The sequence below is a fragment of the Uloborus diversus genome, chromosome 8 (assembly GCF_026930045.1).
Source record: "Uloborus diversus isolate 005 chromosome 8, Udiv.v.3.1, whole genome shotgun sequence".
NCBI classification, from domain to species: Eukaryota; Metazoa; Arthropoda; class Arachnida; order Araneae; family Uloboridae; genus Uloborus; species Uloborus diversus.
In genome coordinates, this window is record NC_072738.1 from 132,934,783 (window position 1) to 132,950,112 (window position 15,330).

General features: G+C 31.6%; 1 protein-coding gene across 1 annotated transcript in view; it reads left to right on the forward strand.

The window, feature by feature from the left end:
• Nucleotides 1-15,330, forward strand: part of LOC129228604 (activin receptor type-1-like) — a 39,527-nt gene that overhangs the window by 2,717 nt on the left and 21,480 nt on the right. The window contains exons 2-4 of the mRNA XM_054863285.1: nt 497-591; nt 9,920-10,124; nt 13,105-13,319. Of these exons, the coding sequence (XP_054719260.1) occupies nt 497-591; nt 9,920-10,124; nt 13,105-13,319 (515 nt within the window). The remainder of the gene's footprint in view (nt 1-496; nt 592-9,919; nt 10,125-13,104; nt 13,320-15,330) is intronic.

A 15,330-nucleotide genomic window follows, 5' to 3' on the forward strand; every position in this document is an offset into this window, starting at 1 on the left:
AGAATTTTAAATTTAGGTAACGGAGGTGAGAATTTATTGTGTGACATGACTCCTTGTCCTTCTAAAAGAACTTAAACACAACATTAAAAAATTGAATATACTTAAACAATTAGTATTTGAGACACTTGTGAAAGGAATAATAAATAAGTATATACTTTTAATTAAACAAGTTATTAAGCAACATAAACAGTCACACAAGGTGTGTGACATGCCACAGAGGTGAGAATTCACATGTTATGAACCAAAAATGTACTAAAATAAAAATTATTATTAAAAAATTGTTGTCATGTTTAAATATATTTTTGATGAAATTAAAAATAATTGTTAAATTAATTGTTCCTTAAAGTTTTTTTGTAAAAGGTGTATGACAGAAAAGTTACCTACACTTTTTAAAGAATGACCCATATGTAATATTTATTTTTACAAAAAGAAAAAAAATATATATATTTATAGTAATTTACTCTTTATCATATAGATTTGTTCTTTTTTTTAACAGATGCTGTAATCAACTCAAAAAATGTATCCCGATATACTTGCTATAACTGTGATGGAAACTGTGACAAACCCTCTACTTGTGATAATGCTATTGTAGTATGTTTTATTTGATTAATTTTCAAATTTCCTTTTGAATTAGCTTTTTCATGTTAAATATTTCGGTGCTTGGAATTAAACATTTGAGATTCAGGCTGATTCTCTCTACTATTGAACTAGTCTAAAAGGAAAAGTGGTTGCTTGGTTTTTTAAAAGCAGTTTCAAAAAAATATGTTTTCTTTCTCATATAGTTAACAATTTTACATCAAATTTTAAGTTTTACTTGAAAACATGAAATAGTGAAAGAAGATGAGTGAGTAGCTACAGTGTGGTGACATAGCCAAGGAGAGTGTTCATAGGGTCTGGACCCTCTCCAAAATGAGTTGAGAAAACTTAAGAAATGAAATTGTTAATTTTTTCACACATAATTCTACTTGAATAATATCTGGAGAGAATAAAAATAAGAGAGGAGGATATCTATAGAATAAAAATTTTATTGCATAAAATTGCCATATTTGCTACTCCGTGTATAATGTGCCAAAAATTGAATTTGAAAACATGCATTTTTGCCTCTTATTTCATTAAAAAAAAAAGTACATTATTATTTTACCAAAAAAAAAAAGATGTTACAGCAAAATAAACTTAAGAGTGTAGTTCTTAGTTTGAAGCAAATGCAAAACCAAAGATTAGTCTAAGCCATTTTGTTAAAACAGTGTTAGGGTAAAAATGTTTGAAAATCCAGAACTATTAGTTTGTTAAGAGGCTTTAGCGAAATCAAATTTGAGGTTATGGATATATAATAGACATATGCTATTAGGGGTTTTTTTTGACCCTCTCTGAAATGAAATCCTGGTAGCTAATTTTTTTACTACTAGAGGACCCGACAGACCCGTTCTGTTCAAACTTTGTAAATTGAAAAGTTAAAAAAATTAAATAAACTAACAAGTGTTTGAACCGTTTTGTTGAAAAAAATAAGTTAAAAGAAAATATTTTAAGCTGCTTGGTGTCAGAATGCGTATATTTGTTACAACTTGATTTATCTAATGCCCACTGAGCAGTTGTTTTATTAATTATTTTTTCTCCCGTACTTGATGGTTTGTTCCTTCAGTCATACTCAAAGTATAAAAAGCGTCCTCAGATATTAAGTGTAAAAAACTAACTACACATCTAGAACAAACGAGAAATCCCACTGCAAAATCCCCCACATGAAAAAGAATAAAACAATCGAAAGGATATCGTTTTAAAAAAGATTAAGGTAAAAACAGTTATCTGAATAAGCGAAAGTCACTCATCCCCCCCTCCCGATGTAAAATAAACACATTCTACAACTAAAATGACTAAACACTCTTTAAAAACGAAAAACAATTCTTTGCAATTCGAAATATTTCGCCAAATAAACAAAAAATACAATAAATTACATTAACAGTAGCTATAAAATGTAAACAAATCATCATGCAACTCGATTTTTTATAGCCAAAGTCGCCAAGCCACCACGTTACTGTAATCCAGCCAATCAGTGAGCGAAGCTAACTCCGATCGATTAGCTGTCCGATCTTCTGAACAAAAACTTTTAAAACTTCATATATTGCCTAATTTGTTCTTTCCACCAAAGATAGAGATCTTCCACTGCACTGATCTTTTGTGTACAGAACTACCCTGTTGTAATTTATCTGGACGAAAATAAAATGTGTTTCGTCTTTAAATTCCATCATCTTCTCCTTTAATAATGTACTGGTTAGTTTGATAAATCCTTAAAGTATTCTTGACATTGGTGCCGAAACTCAGATGGATTTGAGCCGAGAAACAAATCAAATGTTGCTAGGTGCGGTACTTTCTGATCATTTGGTGAAGAAAACCTAAAGCACCGATCTGATCACATGATTCAACTACGACGACAGAACACACGTTTTGCGTGAACCTTCCAGTACTTTACTTTAAAATATATCTCGGGACCTAAAATTGTTGCTTTCAAGAGAAATGAAGGCTTATCTATTCTCAATTGACATATCACAGTAGGAAATTTCCATTACAAAAAGCAGAACTGGCTTTCTTACTAGCCTTTGGCAACGGTTTAAATATTTATTTCTGTTCTCGCGCAACAATAGGTTAAAATAAATATTAATCATTTGGGAGATATAACCATCCATTGTTTTAATTAATTAATTAATTTACAAAAACGTTTCCGATTCAATCCATCGCGTTTCGAAACCATGCTTGCCACAACTCAATTACACTCAAAAAAATTGATCAAAATCGGTCCAGCCGTTCAAAAGCCTTATGGTGACAAACGTCCTCACAGAAGATTTTTATATATTAAGATAAAAAATACCCCCGTCATAGAAAGACTATTACAAAAAATAAATGGAAAATGTAATTTCATTTATAAAATGATTCTTGTCCAAAATTTTTTTTATAAACCATAGAATTAAATAAATATATTTTATTTTACATGCTTTTTCAATTTTGTATTTTCAAAACATTTAATGCTTTCATTTAAAGGAAATTCAGTCAATGCTATATTCGTTGAGCTATCAAATTAGAGAAATTTGTATCTTTCATTGCATTTCTATGAGTGTTTATTTCTGTTTTGCCAACTAATTTGGGGTAGCATTCACCAGTAACAGACAGTCTTAAGTTTGCATTTAAATAATAAGAATTTTACGCTAATTACTTAAAAACAGATGAGTAAACGGTTGTAAATGGAGATTGCTTCTACTATGTATGGTTTTTTATTTTACTCAGCCTGAATTGCGTGAGAGGAAAATTTAAGCTGTGTAAAGTAGAGACGTACCGAGTAGCACTCTGGCCGAGTACCGAGTACTCAGCCTTTTATTACTCGGCCGAGTACCGAGTTACCGAGTACTCGGCCTTTCACTACTCGGCCGAGTTACCAAGTACCAATTATGTTTTAAGAAGAAACACCGACACATATGTGATGAATTTTGAACTTATTGGAACATTTGTATAGACCTCCATGTCCATATAATAGTTTTTAAAACTAAGTTCCTGCTGAAATTTAATTACAACGCATTATTTAAAAAATTTTGTATATATATATATATATATATATATATATATATATATATATATATATATATTTGACAAAAATTTTACAAAAAAATTATTTTTAAAATTAAAAATAAATATAAAAGGTATGATTAATCAAGTTGGAATTAAAACAAATTGTACCAATCTATTATAGTTCTTGTCCGCCAAAAATAAATAATTTTTAAAAGCAAATAAAACAAATGTGTAGGAACACTGCAGACACGTGTTTCTGTGTTACAAGGAACGTCTTTTTCAGTGCATAAAATGTGAGCTAAAGAATGTAAAGACATTCGACAAAAGAATCCAACTCTTGTCGGATGCCTTTAAACGAGCTCACATTTTGTGCATTGAAAAAGGAATTACTTGTAATGCCAAAACACGTGTCTGCACTGTGCTTTTAACGTTGTTTTATTTCCTTTTATTTTTTAAGCAAAGGTATTTTTATATTTCTTATAACTAATTTTTGTTTGTGGCAAGAAAGTTTTATTAACTTTGGGGACATTAAAATAAAGATTTATTCCATTGAAGCATTACAAACTTCATTATTCTCAATATTTAAATTTGACTTGTAAATGATTGCAGAATATTATATGTGATTGCGCTTTTTTATAAATTTTAATATCTGTCTTGGACAATATTCAATTTTTTTGCAACTACTCGGTATTGGCCGAGTATCTGATCAAAATTTGGCCGAGTACCGAGTAGTTACCGAGTACTCGGTACCAGAGTCAGATAAATATATAAAGTATCTGCGCACGCAACTCAAAAGTATCTGCAAGCTAATCATTGTCTACCACGTACAAAAAAAGGGGGGGGGCAGAGAGGGGCGAGGAGTGTCCACATTCTAAATAAAAAAAATTAATCATTACATTAGCAATTACAAACAAATTTAAACAAATTAGAAGTTAAGAAGAAGAACTTGAATGATTGTCGCGAGACACGCGTGCTCACAACGAATGTATCCGCACAGCAGCGAATATATTCGCCTTACGCGCTTGCGTATATACTATCTATTAATAATTTAAAAAAATTAATTAAGTAATATCAGTTTAAAACAAATTAGAAATAAGCAGCAAGAATTTAAACGATTAATCGCGAGATTCGCGTGCACGGCAGCGAATACATCCACCGAACGCGCGGGTATACTTTTTACATCTTGTAATAATTTTTACAATCTAAATAAATAATATCAATATTAATTTAAAACAAATAAGACGTAAAGATATTGTCTTTGCTTCTTTTTCGTTTCAAATTGATCTTCAATTGATCTAATCTTTATCTTTTATTTAAGAGCTTTTACGATTATCGTACGACGTGCAACTCCGCGGCGAATGTATCCGCACGTCAGGCGGATGTATCCGCACACGGCGTGCGTGTGTGCGTCTACATTATCTAGCTCTGCTCGGTACGTCTCTAGTGTAAAGTAAGCTACTTTACAGACTACAGAACAGTCTCTATTGGTGAATTTTGCTGCAAATTCAGTTTCATTGCGTTAGCATTGAGAGACAGAAAAAAAAGCACAGACAATCCACGGCAGTGTATAATCTGCACGTCATTAATTTTAAACTTTAACAGATAATATGCATTAAAACTTTTTTTGGCAGAAATACTTAATTTTAACCAAATAAATAGTTTTTGTTGATTTGTTTACAAAATCAAAAATTTTCAAGTAAAAAGCAGGTAGCTCATGTTTTATCAGATCTACATGAAGTTTTTCACTATAAAATGAAAATAATAATAATGCTCATGTGATTTGATATTGGGCAAAAAATAATGGTTTAGGCAATTTTCTTCAGTTGGTGAAAAGTAAGCATTAACTATAAGTTATATTGCAAAAATATCTATATATATAATAAAATAGGACCTCGGGCTTCGATTTTTGATATTTTAATTAGAAAAAATTTATTTAATATTTTATGTTATTTTTAGCACTTTTTAGTACTTTAAGCCTCACAGACCCCGAACCAATCGCGCCAGACAGATATTTTTTGTACTATAGTGTAGGAAATTTAATTTTAAATATGATGAATAAATAAATTTTGAAGATAGAGCAATTTTTGTATTTTTTATAGAGTTTTGAGAAAACATTTATTTTACATTTTTTTCTGGGTTTAGTTCCTTTCGAAACCCATCCTGCGAAAAATATTGAACCCTCAATTCTAAAATTTTAGTTGGTAATAGTAAAAACATTCCGCCCCCTTCAGAAGAAGAAAGTTTTTAAAAATATGGAAATTTTTTTTTTTAATGCAGAACACATCGCGAGCTGTTCGCTTGCCGGCTAAGTTCCGAACTTACCTCATCACGTGATCGTTTGCCTTCTCTTCCCTTTTTTTTTTTAGGTTTTTTTTTTTTGCAAGCGCTAATTTTTGCACACTACGGGGAACATAGAGCCTTTTAATTAAATAAAGCCCGCGTTTTTTTGCATGATCTTTGTTTCTGTTACAGATTGGCGGTTATGTTATGTAGATACAAAGATAGATAGAGAATGAGTGGTCAAAAAATGTTTTTTTCGAATTAATACTTATATAAATAAAAAAGATTGTTAATTACTGTCAGAGGTAGATAGGCATAGATCGTATAGATAGATAGATATATAGACAAATATAGAGGTCGATATAGTAGATGGACAGCAAGAAAGAGACATGCCCGTCATTTAAGGAACTTCAACTTGGTGTCAATGTTCCCCCCCCCCCCCCACACACCATGACTTTGAAAAAACAATGCTTTCTCATAAAAGTAGAAGTTTTTTTTTGTTATTTTTCGACAGATTTTGCATGAAGAGTACACCGTTTGTGTCTCCCCTCCCCCTCAAAAAATATTCCAAACGACAAAACTGGAGATAGAGCTAGAAGATATTTTATTGAAACAACTAATGATATAAATAGATATAGATTGATTGATACCGCGACAAAATTTAGCTATGCAGCCGCAGAAGTTGGCAACATTGGCGTAAAAAGGCGAATGATAATATTGTTATAGAGAAAAACATTGATTAATACCGTCGCTAAATTGTCTAAGCAGCCGCCGAAGGCGGCAACTCTGGCACAAAAAGGCAAATGGCGTAAGAAAGCGGACCAGCTCGCCACCTTAGGCCAGGGTTGGCCGGATTGGACCCAATGGGTTTTTTTGAAAAAACCCATTTAAAAAAACCCATTATTTAGCCCACTTTTGGGTTTTTTAAAATTTTCTGAGAACTTTTTTTTAAAGAATAATTAATTTAAATTCTTTTACAATTTAAACTTCTTTTTTATTTCTTCACAATAGGCAATGGACATAAAAAATGAATTTTGAACTTTAATAGTATTTCTTAACTCTTAAGGGCATTAAAAAATGCTTCAAAGATTTTAAATAAATATATTTAACTTTTTTCCTTCAACTGGTCAATAAGGTACTCAAATTATCTTGACTAAGTCCTGTCACGTCAGATTTTCTCAATATTTGCAGATTGTACAAAGGATACTACTTTAGCTAAAAGGCTCTAATGTGAATTATTTTCTGCAAACCAACACGTCACAAAACTCGAATAAACAAGGTATATTTTTTAGAAATTAACAGGTTTTACAAATGGTTGGACAGAAAACGGAATAGCATGTACAGTATTTTCATTATCTTACGAAAAAGTTTAATATTTTTTACTCCGTACACAGAAATAGAAAAACAGGCAACATAAAATTCAAAGAAATGTCTTGATTAAGCTGGAATTCAGTAAAAAGGGATTTAAACTACTTGAGGTTCTACAGTAGTTTTGCATAATAAAATGAAATACAATAAAGTAAAATACAAAAAAAAAAAAAAAAAAATGTCGAAATTAAAAACCAACAAATAAACAATAGGTTTTACCACTCAAGAAGTAACTTTGCCTTAACTGTTAGTAATCATGGAAACTAAAAAAATCTGAAACTTCACCATTCTTGAATTTAGTCGTCTTTTATACCTTTCTTCAGAAAACGCTGAATTTTCCAGCTTTTTTTATCAAGACAATTTTTGTGCTTTGTCCATATACTTATGCTACAATATGCTACGAGTACCCCACCTTTCCCCTAAAAAAAGACAAAAAAACCCACATTTCTTTTTAAAAAACCCAGCTTTAGTTGGGTTTTTTTTGAGTTTTATTTAAAAAAACCCAAAAAACCCTGGGTCCATGGGCTTTTTTAAAAAAAACCCGGGTTTTTGCCAACCCTGCCTTAGGCTGCTAGTACATATAATAAAATAAGATGTTTGTGTGTGTGTGTTTGTGGAGCGCTTCGCAGGAAAACGGTAAGGCCTTGAAATATGAAGTTTGGTATACAGGTGCAGTTTTTGCCAAAGATGTGCACCTCAGGCTCGATTTTTGATATTTTAATTAGAAAAAAAGTTATTTAATGTTTAATGTTTTTTTTAGCACTTTTTAGTGCTTTTAACCTCACAGACCCCGAACCAATCGCGCCAGACGGATATTTTTTGTACTATAGTGTAGAAAATTTAATTTTAAATATGATGAATGAAAAAATTTTGAAGATTGAGCAATTTTTGTATTTTTATGGATTTTTGAAAAAACCTTTAATTTACATTTTTTCCTGGGTTTTATTTTTTTCCAATATCATCCTGCAAGAAAAAAATCAAAGCCTCATTTCTAAAATTTAAAGTAAAATTTAAGTAAAAACATTTTGCCCTCTTCAATAAAAAAAAGCTCTTAAAAATACACAATACTTTTTTTACAATTTTTTTAATGCTGAATACATCATGTCTTTTCACGCATCGGTCGAAAAAGTGTTCTTCAATCTTTTATGCCTGTGACGTCACTGCTTGGATTTCGATTCGATATTTACGATGGAATCTTAATCGCAAGCAATGTTAATCTTTTTTTTTACTATACAGCTTACTTCCACATTTTATGAGGTGTTGACCACGTGTTTTTCCGGCAGCGCTTGCATTTTTTCTTTCCTTTTTTGTTTTATTTAGGGATTGTATTTATTTTTCCATTCCCCCCCCCCCCCCCCAAGCTGGACCTTTTGCTGTATCTATATTACGTTACATTTCGTAGTTGTGCGCATTAAATTCAATAAAAGCAGCAAGATTTTTTTATGTTTGTCAAACGCTACTTTTTGCACACTACGATAGATCGTAAAGGTAGATAGCCGCCGAAGGTGGTAATTTTTGCGTAAAAATGAGAATGGCACTAAAATAAGACAGAGATGGATTGATTAATACTGCTGCCAAATTTATTTAAACAACCGCCGAGGGCGGCAAACTTGAAGTAAAAAGGTGAATGACAAGTTAGCCAAACAGCCGTCGTAGGCGGCTGCTTGCACAGAAAGGAGAATGGCATAAGGAAGGCGAACCAGCTGGTCGCCGCAGAGCGGGCCGGCTAGTTTTTAAATAATTTTAAAGTATTTTTTTTCGAATTTTTCATATTTTAATATAAATTATGGGTGAATATTAAATACTAATTATTTGCAGAAAGTTTTGCAGTTATTATTTGTGTTTGCAGAAAGCTTTTAACTTTATCCAAGCCTGCTAGTTGGTATTACAAGGCAGTGGTGGAAGGTTATGAACAGCTACCATAAGGTCTGCCGGTGTTTCATGTTTGAATTTAATAATGTTTTAGATCTAAAAATAAAGAACTTTTGCACATTTTGAAGAGAAAAAGGGAATTCTGCCCATTATTCATCCTTTCCTCATCCTATCCTTAGTTGGTATCATCAGAATTGTCAGTGTCTGTTACTGGGGTTCAGACCTTCTTTCAAAATTGAGCTAAGAAAAATAGAGTTAACTAATTCTGCTGATCCAGAAGCAGCCACACGTTAGATGAGATATAGTTGCTTGAGAGAAAAAATAGTTTTAAGTGTCCTAAATGCATTAAAAGGCTCAGAAAATTGAGTTAACTTGAGAGAGATGTCTTAAGTATGTCTGTTACTGGTGCCATTACCCTACACCTTTTTTTTTGGGTGAACATTTTGAAAATCAAAATAATGTAACTGTTCTGCAAGTTTTATTTTCCCTGAACAACAGATATTCAGAATTCTTAACCGATTAATGAAATCGAAGATTGAATAAAAACATTAAACAATAACTTGGTAGTTATTGTTTCGTTCGTGCTTTATTTGTTTAATGAAATCGAAGATTGAATAAAAACATTTAACAATAACTTGGTAGTTATTGTTTCGTTCGTGCTTTATTTGTTATCATAATTACACTTATACAATGTTGTAATACAAATAATCATCACACTTAATAATGTTTACGTAATTACAGGTCCTCATGCGATTTATTCTAAGAACAATTTCCTTAAATTAAAGAAATAATTCTTTGATAAAATCCATTAATTAATGCATTTACTAAAAATGTTTTATATTTTTAGTGCTATAGTTATAGTGTCATTGATGCATATGGATTTGCGAGTTTCCAGAGAGGCTGCTTGGATAAAAAAGATTTACAATATTTTATGTGCAAAGCCAAAGAATACATACCAGAAAAACCAAACACTGGTCAGTATAGTGGAGTTTGTTGCAATGGAGATTACTGCAATAATGGTTCTTTTCCTGTCCTGACGCCACATACTTCTTGTAAGCATAGTTTCTACTATATAGTTGAATGTACTTTTTTTTGTACTTAAATGTTTTTTTAAAATAAAATGACTCTTTTTTATTTAAAACTTATTTTTGTAAAAATACCTTACAAGTGTGAGCATGAGTAAAGTTACCGCATTTTTTGACAGGTAAGCCACATCAGTGTATATTTTAGTATGCCTAAATAAGAAAGAACATTTTTCTCCATGTGTGCCACATCAGTTAAGAACAATATTTGCTTCAAAAAAAAATTGATGTGCTTCCATTTATTTTTATTATTATTTTTTTGGGGGGTGGGGTGGGGTGGGGGGGGGATGATTTTTAAAATACAAAACTTGAAACTTAAGTTAAGTAGGCTTAATTATTAAACACAAAGCATGTATAATGCAGATTGCATTATACAAGGGTTATGCGGAAAGTAAAGAACATTTAGTGCTGGTGGGTGGGTGCTTCCCCCCACCTCTGCTACCGTGTAATTATTGACCTTGGCATTTCTTCGCTTCAGTCAGGCATTAGCCTTGATCCCCTACGGCTAGTTATTGCTTAGCTATGCAACTTTAAAATCACCGTTACACTTAATGATCTCGTCAAGTATGAGATTTGTAGTGTCATAAGATTTTTGAATTCAAGAAGACTGCAACCAATAGAAATTTACAGACAAATCACTAAGGCGACTTTCACTCAGTCACTTTCACTTATTCCCCAAATGTAAGACGTTTTGGGTGGAAAGCGCTATTGCAGTGATGAGGAACTTAAAGAAGCTGTTAATGAGTGGTTCAACCACTTGGCAACAACTGTGTATGCAGAAGTCATAGAAAAACTTGTAAAATGCTATGACAAGTGCTTACATTTAAACGATGACTATATGCAAAAAATTAACTTAAGTATCAGTTAATAAGTAAACAGAGATTTACTTTTTTACATCAGTTATTAAAGTTTTTTAGTTTGTTTGGCACTCTTGGCTTCCTTAAGAGGTTTTCCATCTCTAGCTCAGTCACTTTCCTATGCCGAGCTGATGAGTGCTAATAAGCACGAAACTGCAGTCCTCGGCTGGAAATGACTGAGCTGGCGGTGTATTTCACGGTATTAATTGTTTAAATTTTATTCAAGTTTTATGAAACCTGCCATTCGATTTTCTACAACTTCACAAGATGCCTGTTTCATTCGAGTTAGACTTCATTGGATCTAAACATTTCTTTGAATGCTATTTTTCATTGTATGTGCCCGAATCAGTAAGTAAGCCACAGTTGTAAAAACTTCTCAACTAAAATTTAACTTAATGAGCCGTGGCTTATATCCCAGAAAATATGATGCTGTTTGTCAGTGGTGTAGTCATAGGGGAAATATTTGATTTTTTTACTGTGAAAATTGTTCAAATGTAATAGCGCTGTAAAGCTTTAAATACTTACTTGTTCAGTCATTTCCCGAAAATGTCAATCTGTAGGCCAAAATTTTAAACTTGATTAATATTAATGTTTTACACCTCAGTTTAAGGAATACTTTCTGAATTTTCGATTGTGGCAAGTCTTTCCATGATGAATGTCTTGTGTAGAATAATTACTGCTTGAACGTCTTCAAGAACAACATGTAAATATTGCCAAAAGCTGTTCAGGAAATGTGTCCTACAATTTTTTAAGCATACACTTGATGTGAATGATATTTTTTACAATTGTTGCTTATAATTTGAACTTTAAGTTTCTTTAATTCTATTATTGAATTTTTAATTTTTTTTAGTTAACCTCGTTTAGTTCAGTGTTGAACGACCTGTTACGTTTGTCACAAAACGTCATATTTTCCCTTCCACAACTTTTATAGCACTAATATGAAGAAAATTGTGCTTTATTCGCTTCCCAAGAGCTACCTGGAATGTAATTTAAAATGTTGAATTTTTATTAAAATATTTAAACATTTGGTTATCAGCATGATGAACGTAACTGTTTGAAGCAAACACTGCATATTTCAAACCTTTTGTTCAGTTAAAAATAAATGATATGTGTATTTTGAATAAGTTTGTTTTTTTAATGTCACTGCATAATATTTACAAGAATTAACTTCAATTTTTAACACTAAATTGTGGAAGCTTTTTGTGTAGTATACTGGGGAAAAAACAGCTCAAATTAATACTTAAAGTAGAGCAAGAAGGCAGAGAAAAAGGCAGTATACTCATTTCTGTTAAATTGTTAGCAAAAATGAGTATGCATGATAAATAAAGTTAAGGTTTGAAAATAGTACTGTTTTTGCATAAATATCCACCTGAACTTTATAAAAATTGAGAGCTGAATTTCATGTAAATAGTCTAGGTTGCGAATATGTTACGTTCGTCACAGTATAGTAATTTTGTTTCAAAAAGCAGTTGATGGGATTCATTGTGTGTGTGCGTGTTTTTTTTTTCTTTTCATTCATGCAGAAGTTTTATTCTTTTACAAAATTCAGCAAAATTACAAGTAAATGATCATTAAACGTTTAAAATTCTTTGTATGCAACGAAAAAGATTATCTGAATGTTACATTTGTCACAATGGAGTGACCCTGTTATAGTATTTAGCTCCATATTTTTCAAACTGTGTGTGTGTGTGCTTATTGCAATAGCATTGAGAGTAAATTTAGGAAAACATTCCATGCAATTGTAAAATTTAATAAATAAATTCATAAATTTGATAAAAATAAAACAGGTTTTAAATTTTATCTTTTGTTGAATTTAAAATTAATCTCTCTATGTACTAAACCTTCTCTATGCAATTGATTTTTCAAATTGGAGCAGTAAAATCTTTTTGCACACCAATATAAACATCTGCCCAAATATAAACATTTTATTTTCTTTCTTATTAGTTCACGTATTGTGATTAAAAAAATTTGTTCCATTTATGTTATTTTTCAGCCAAATAATTTTGAACCTGGCATGTATTTCTTAGCATACCTTAAGTGTTTAAGAAGCATTTTTAATTGCACAAATCTGTCACAAATCATTTTTTTTTCAGCCCCAGAGAGTGATGCTGCTTCTGATAGTGTAGTTAAAATCCTTCAGTTTATAATAGCTCCAATTCTTGTGCTCTTTTTAATCCTTGCTGCAGTCGTATTCATTTTGAGGCATTTTCATAAAAGGAGAATGGCATCCTTAGTTAGCCACAATGACTTGGAAAACATTTATCAGGATGAATTTAAAGGAGTTGTTACTGATGATAGCAACTTAAAGGTCAGTAAAAGTTACCTGATTTTAAATTTTGTAATTAAAATCTTATAAATGTTCAAAAATGTTATATTCTTAAGTATCTGAAAGTATGCGAAAATATTATTTTTAGGTAAAGAGATAAATTGTGTCCCCTCGCTCTCCAAGTCTATGTTTTGTTCCAGCAATATGTCTGTATATTTTAAGTGGTTGACAAAAGTATAGAAGCAAGGCAGAAAAGTCAGAGCTCAAGATTCTGTCATTATTGCCTGATTTCTGTACAACGCATCATTTTACCATGATTTTTACCAATTTCAAAATTATGATCAATCCTGAAAAACAAAATTTATATTAAAATTTATGAATCTCATTACTAATGAAACATTTTATTAGACATTCATAACTTTAAGGAAAAAAACATTTTTCCTGTATTCAATATGTCAATCTAAAGTATATATAAGGCAGTGAGAAGCAAACGGATTTAAATGCTAAAATTAAAAAATTTGGAGATAACCAGTACACAAATGGTAGGTGAACCTCTCCTCTGTCTTGGTGCGAGAGATAGTACTAGTAGCCCTGGTAAGTGCTCTATACAGCAGGATTTAGAAAAGATTTTCAATGAAAGTCTACCTAAGATTGGAACTTTAAACGCATTTTACTCAAAGCTTGAAAATGTCCACTTATATCGTTTTTCTTCTCACTGCCTCCTAAGTTTATGTATTCGAAAATTTATCTTTTAGGTCTTTCATGACTTCGTGGAAAAGCAGGAAATGTCTCAACTTGCTGATATTATGTCTTAGAAATTGACATTCCAACACAGTGATACATTTTTAAATGATGGGTGTTTACAAATAATTTGATTTTTCCAATTTTTTCTCAGAAATCTAATATGCTTTCCCAAAAGAAGAAAAGGCTGAAAAAATTGACAGTAATTGTACACTCAAAATATATCTCACATATTTTTAAACTACCATAATTTTACTGCTATCTTACTTCTCGTGTATTTTAATAATTTAAATAAATATTCAGAGGTTGATCCGGACCTGAATTGGGTCTGCTTTGCGTCCCCTTCATAAAATTCTGCATCATAAGAGCCAGGCCTGGCTCCTGGGGTAGGCAGCCGCCTAGGGTGGCAAATTTCAAAGTTAAAACTTTTTTTTAAGTACGAATATCTGTTTCATCGCTATAAGATTCACCACTTTGATATCAAAAAAGGTAATTTAAAGTGTGTACCAGTGCTTGGATATGTAAACCCAGTTTGGAAATTAACTAGAAAGTCATTTTAATTTTTAACACCTTACTATTATTTCTATTTTATCAATATACTAGTGGTACCCACATAGCTTTGCTCGTAGTAGAAAATTAAAAGGTCATTTAGTTCGCCTGTATATTTACAAATAATGGATGATGAATTTCTCGCCAATTTCCTATGTTAAATGGCTCACCCATGCTACGGTTCCACGTTATAATAATTTGGTAATTTACTCTTCCACAGAGCCCGATTAACATCTGAAGTTAGGGGAAGCTTAGTCTCATTTCAAGGCTCCCCCTCTTTTGTTTTCAGTACATATTTTCTCAAAATTTTATGCACATTGAAACAAAACACAAATGCTATATGTATTATTTCCAAAAACGGCCAAGCAGACTTCCAATTAACATTTAATGTATATCAAAATCTGATTGCATCTGCCTGGTTTTTGTTTGCTATCAGGGAAATTTGATGAATTTAACCAGGGAAAAGTCTGGGAATTTTTTTTCATAGTTCCTGAACTACTTTGTTGAGATAAATAAATACCTTTGTGCTGAACAATAAAGTAAGAAAAAACAAGGTCAGAAAAAGCACAAATTGCCAATTACAGCAGACATGTGTTTCGGCGTTACAGGGAACGTCTTTTTCCATGCAAAAAGTAATGAGCTTATGGATGAAAAGACGCGCATCTTTTCATCCATAAGCTCATTACTTTTTGCATTGAAAAAGGCGTTCCCTGCAACCACGAAACACGTGTCTGCTGTAATTGGCAATTTGTGCTTTTTTTGA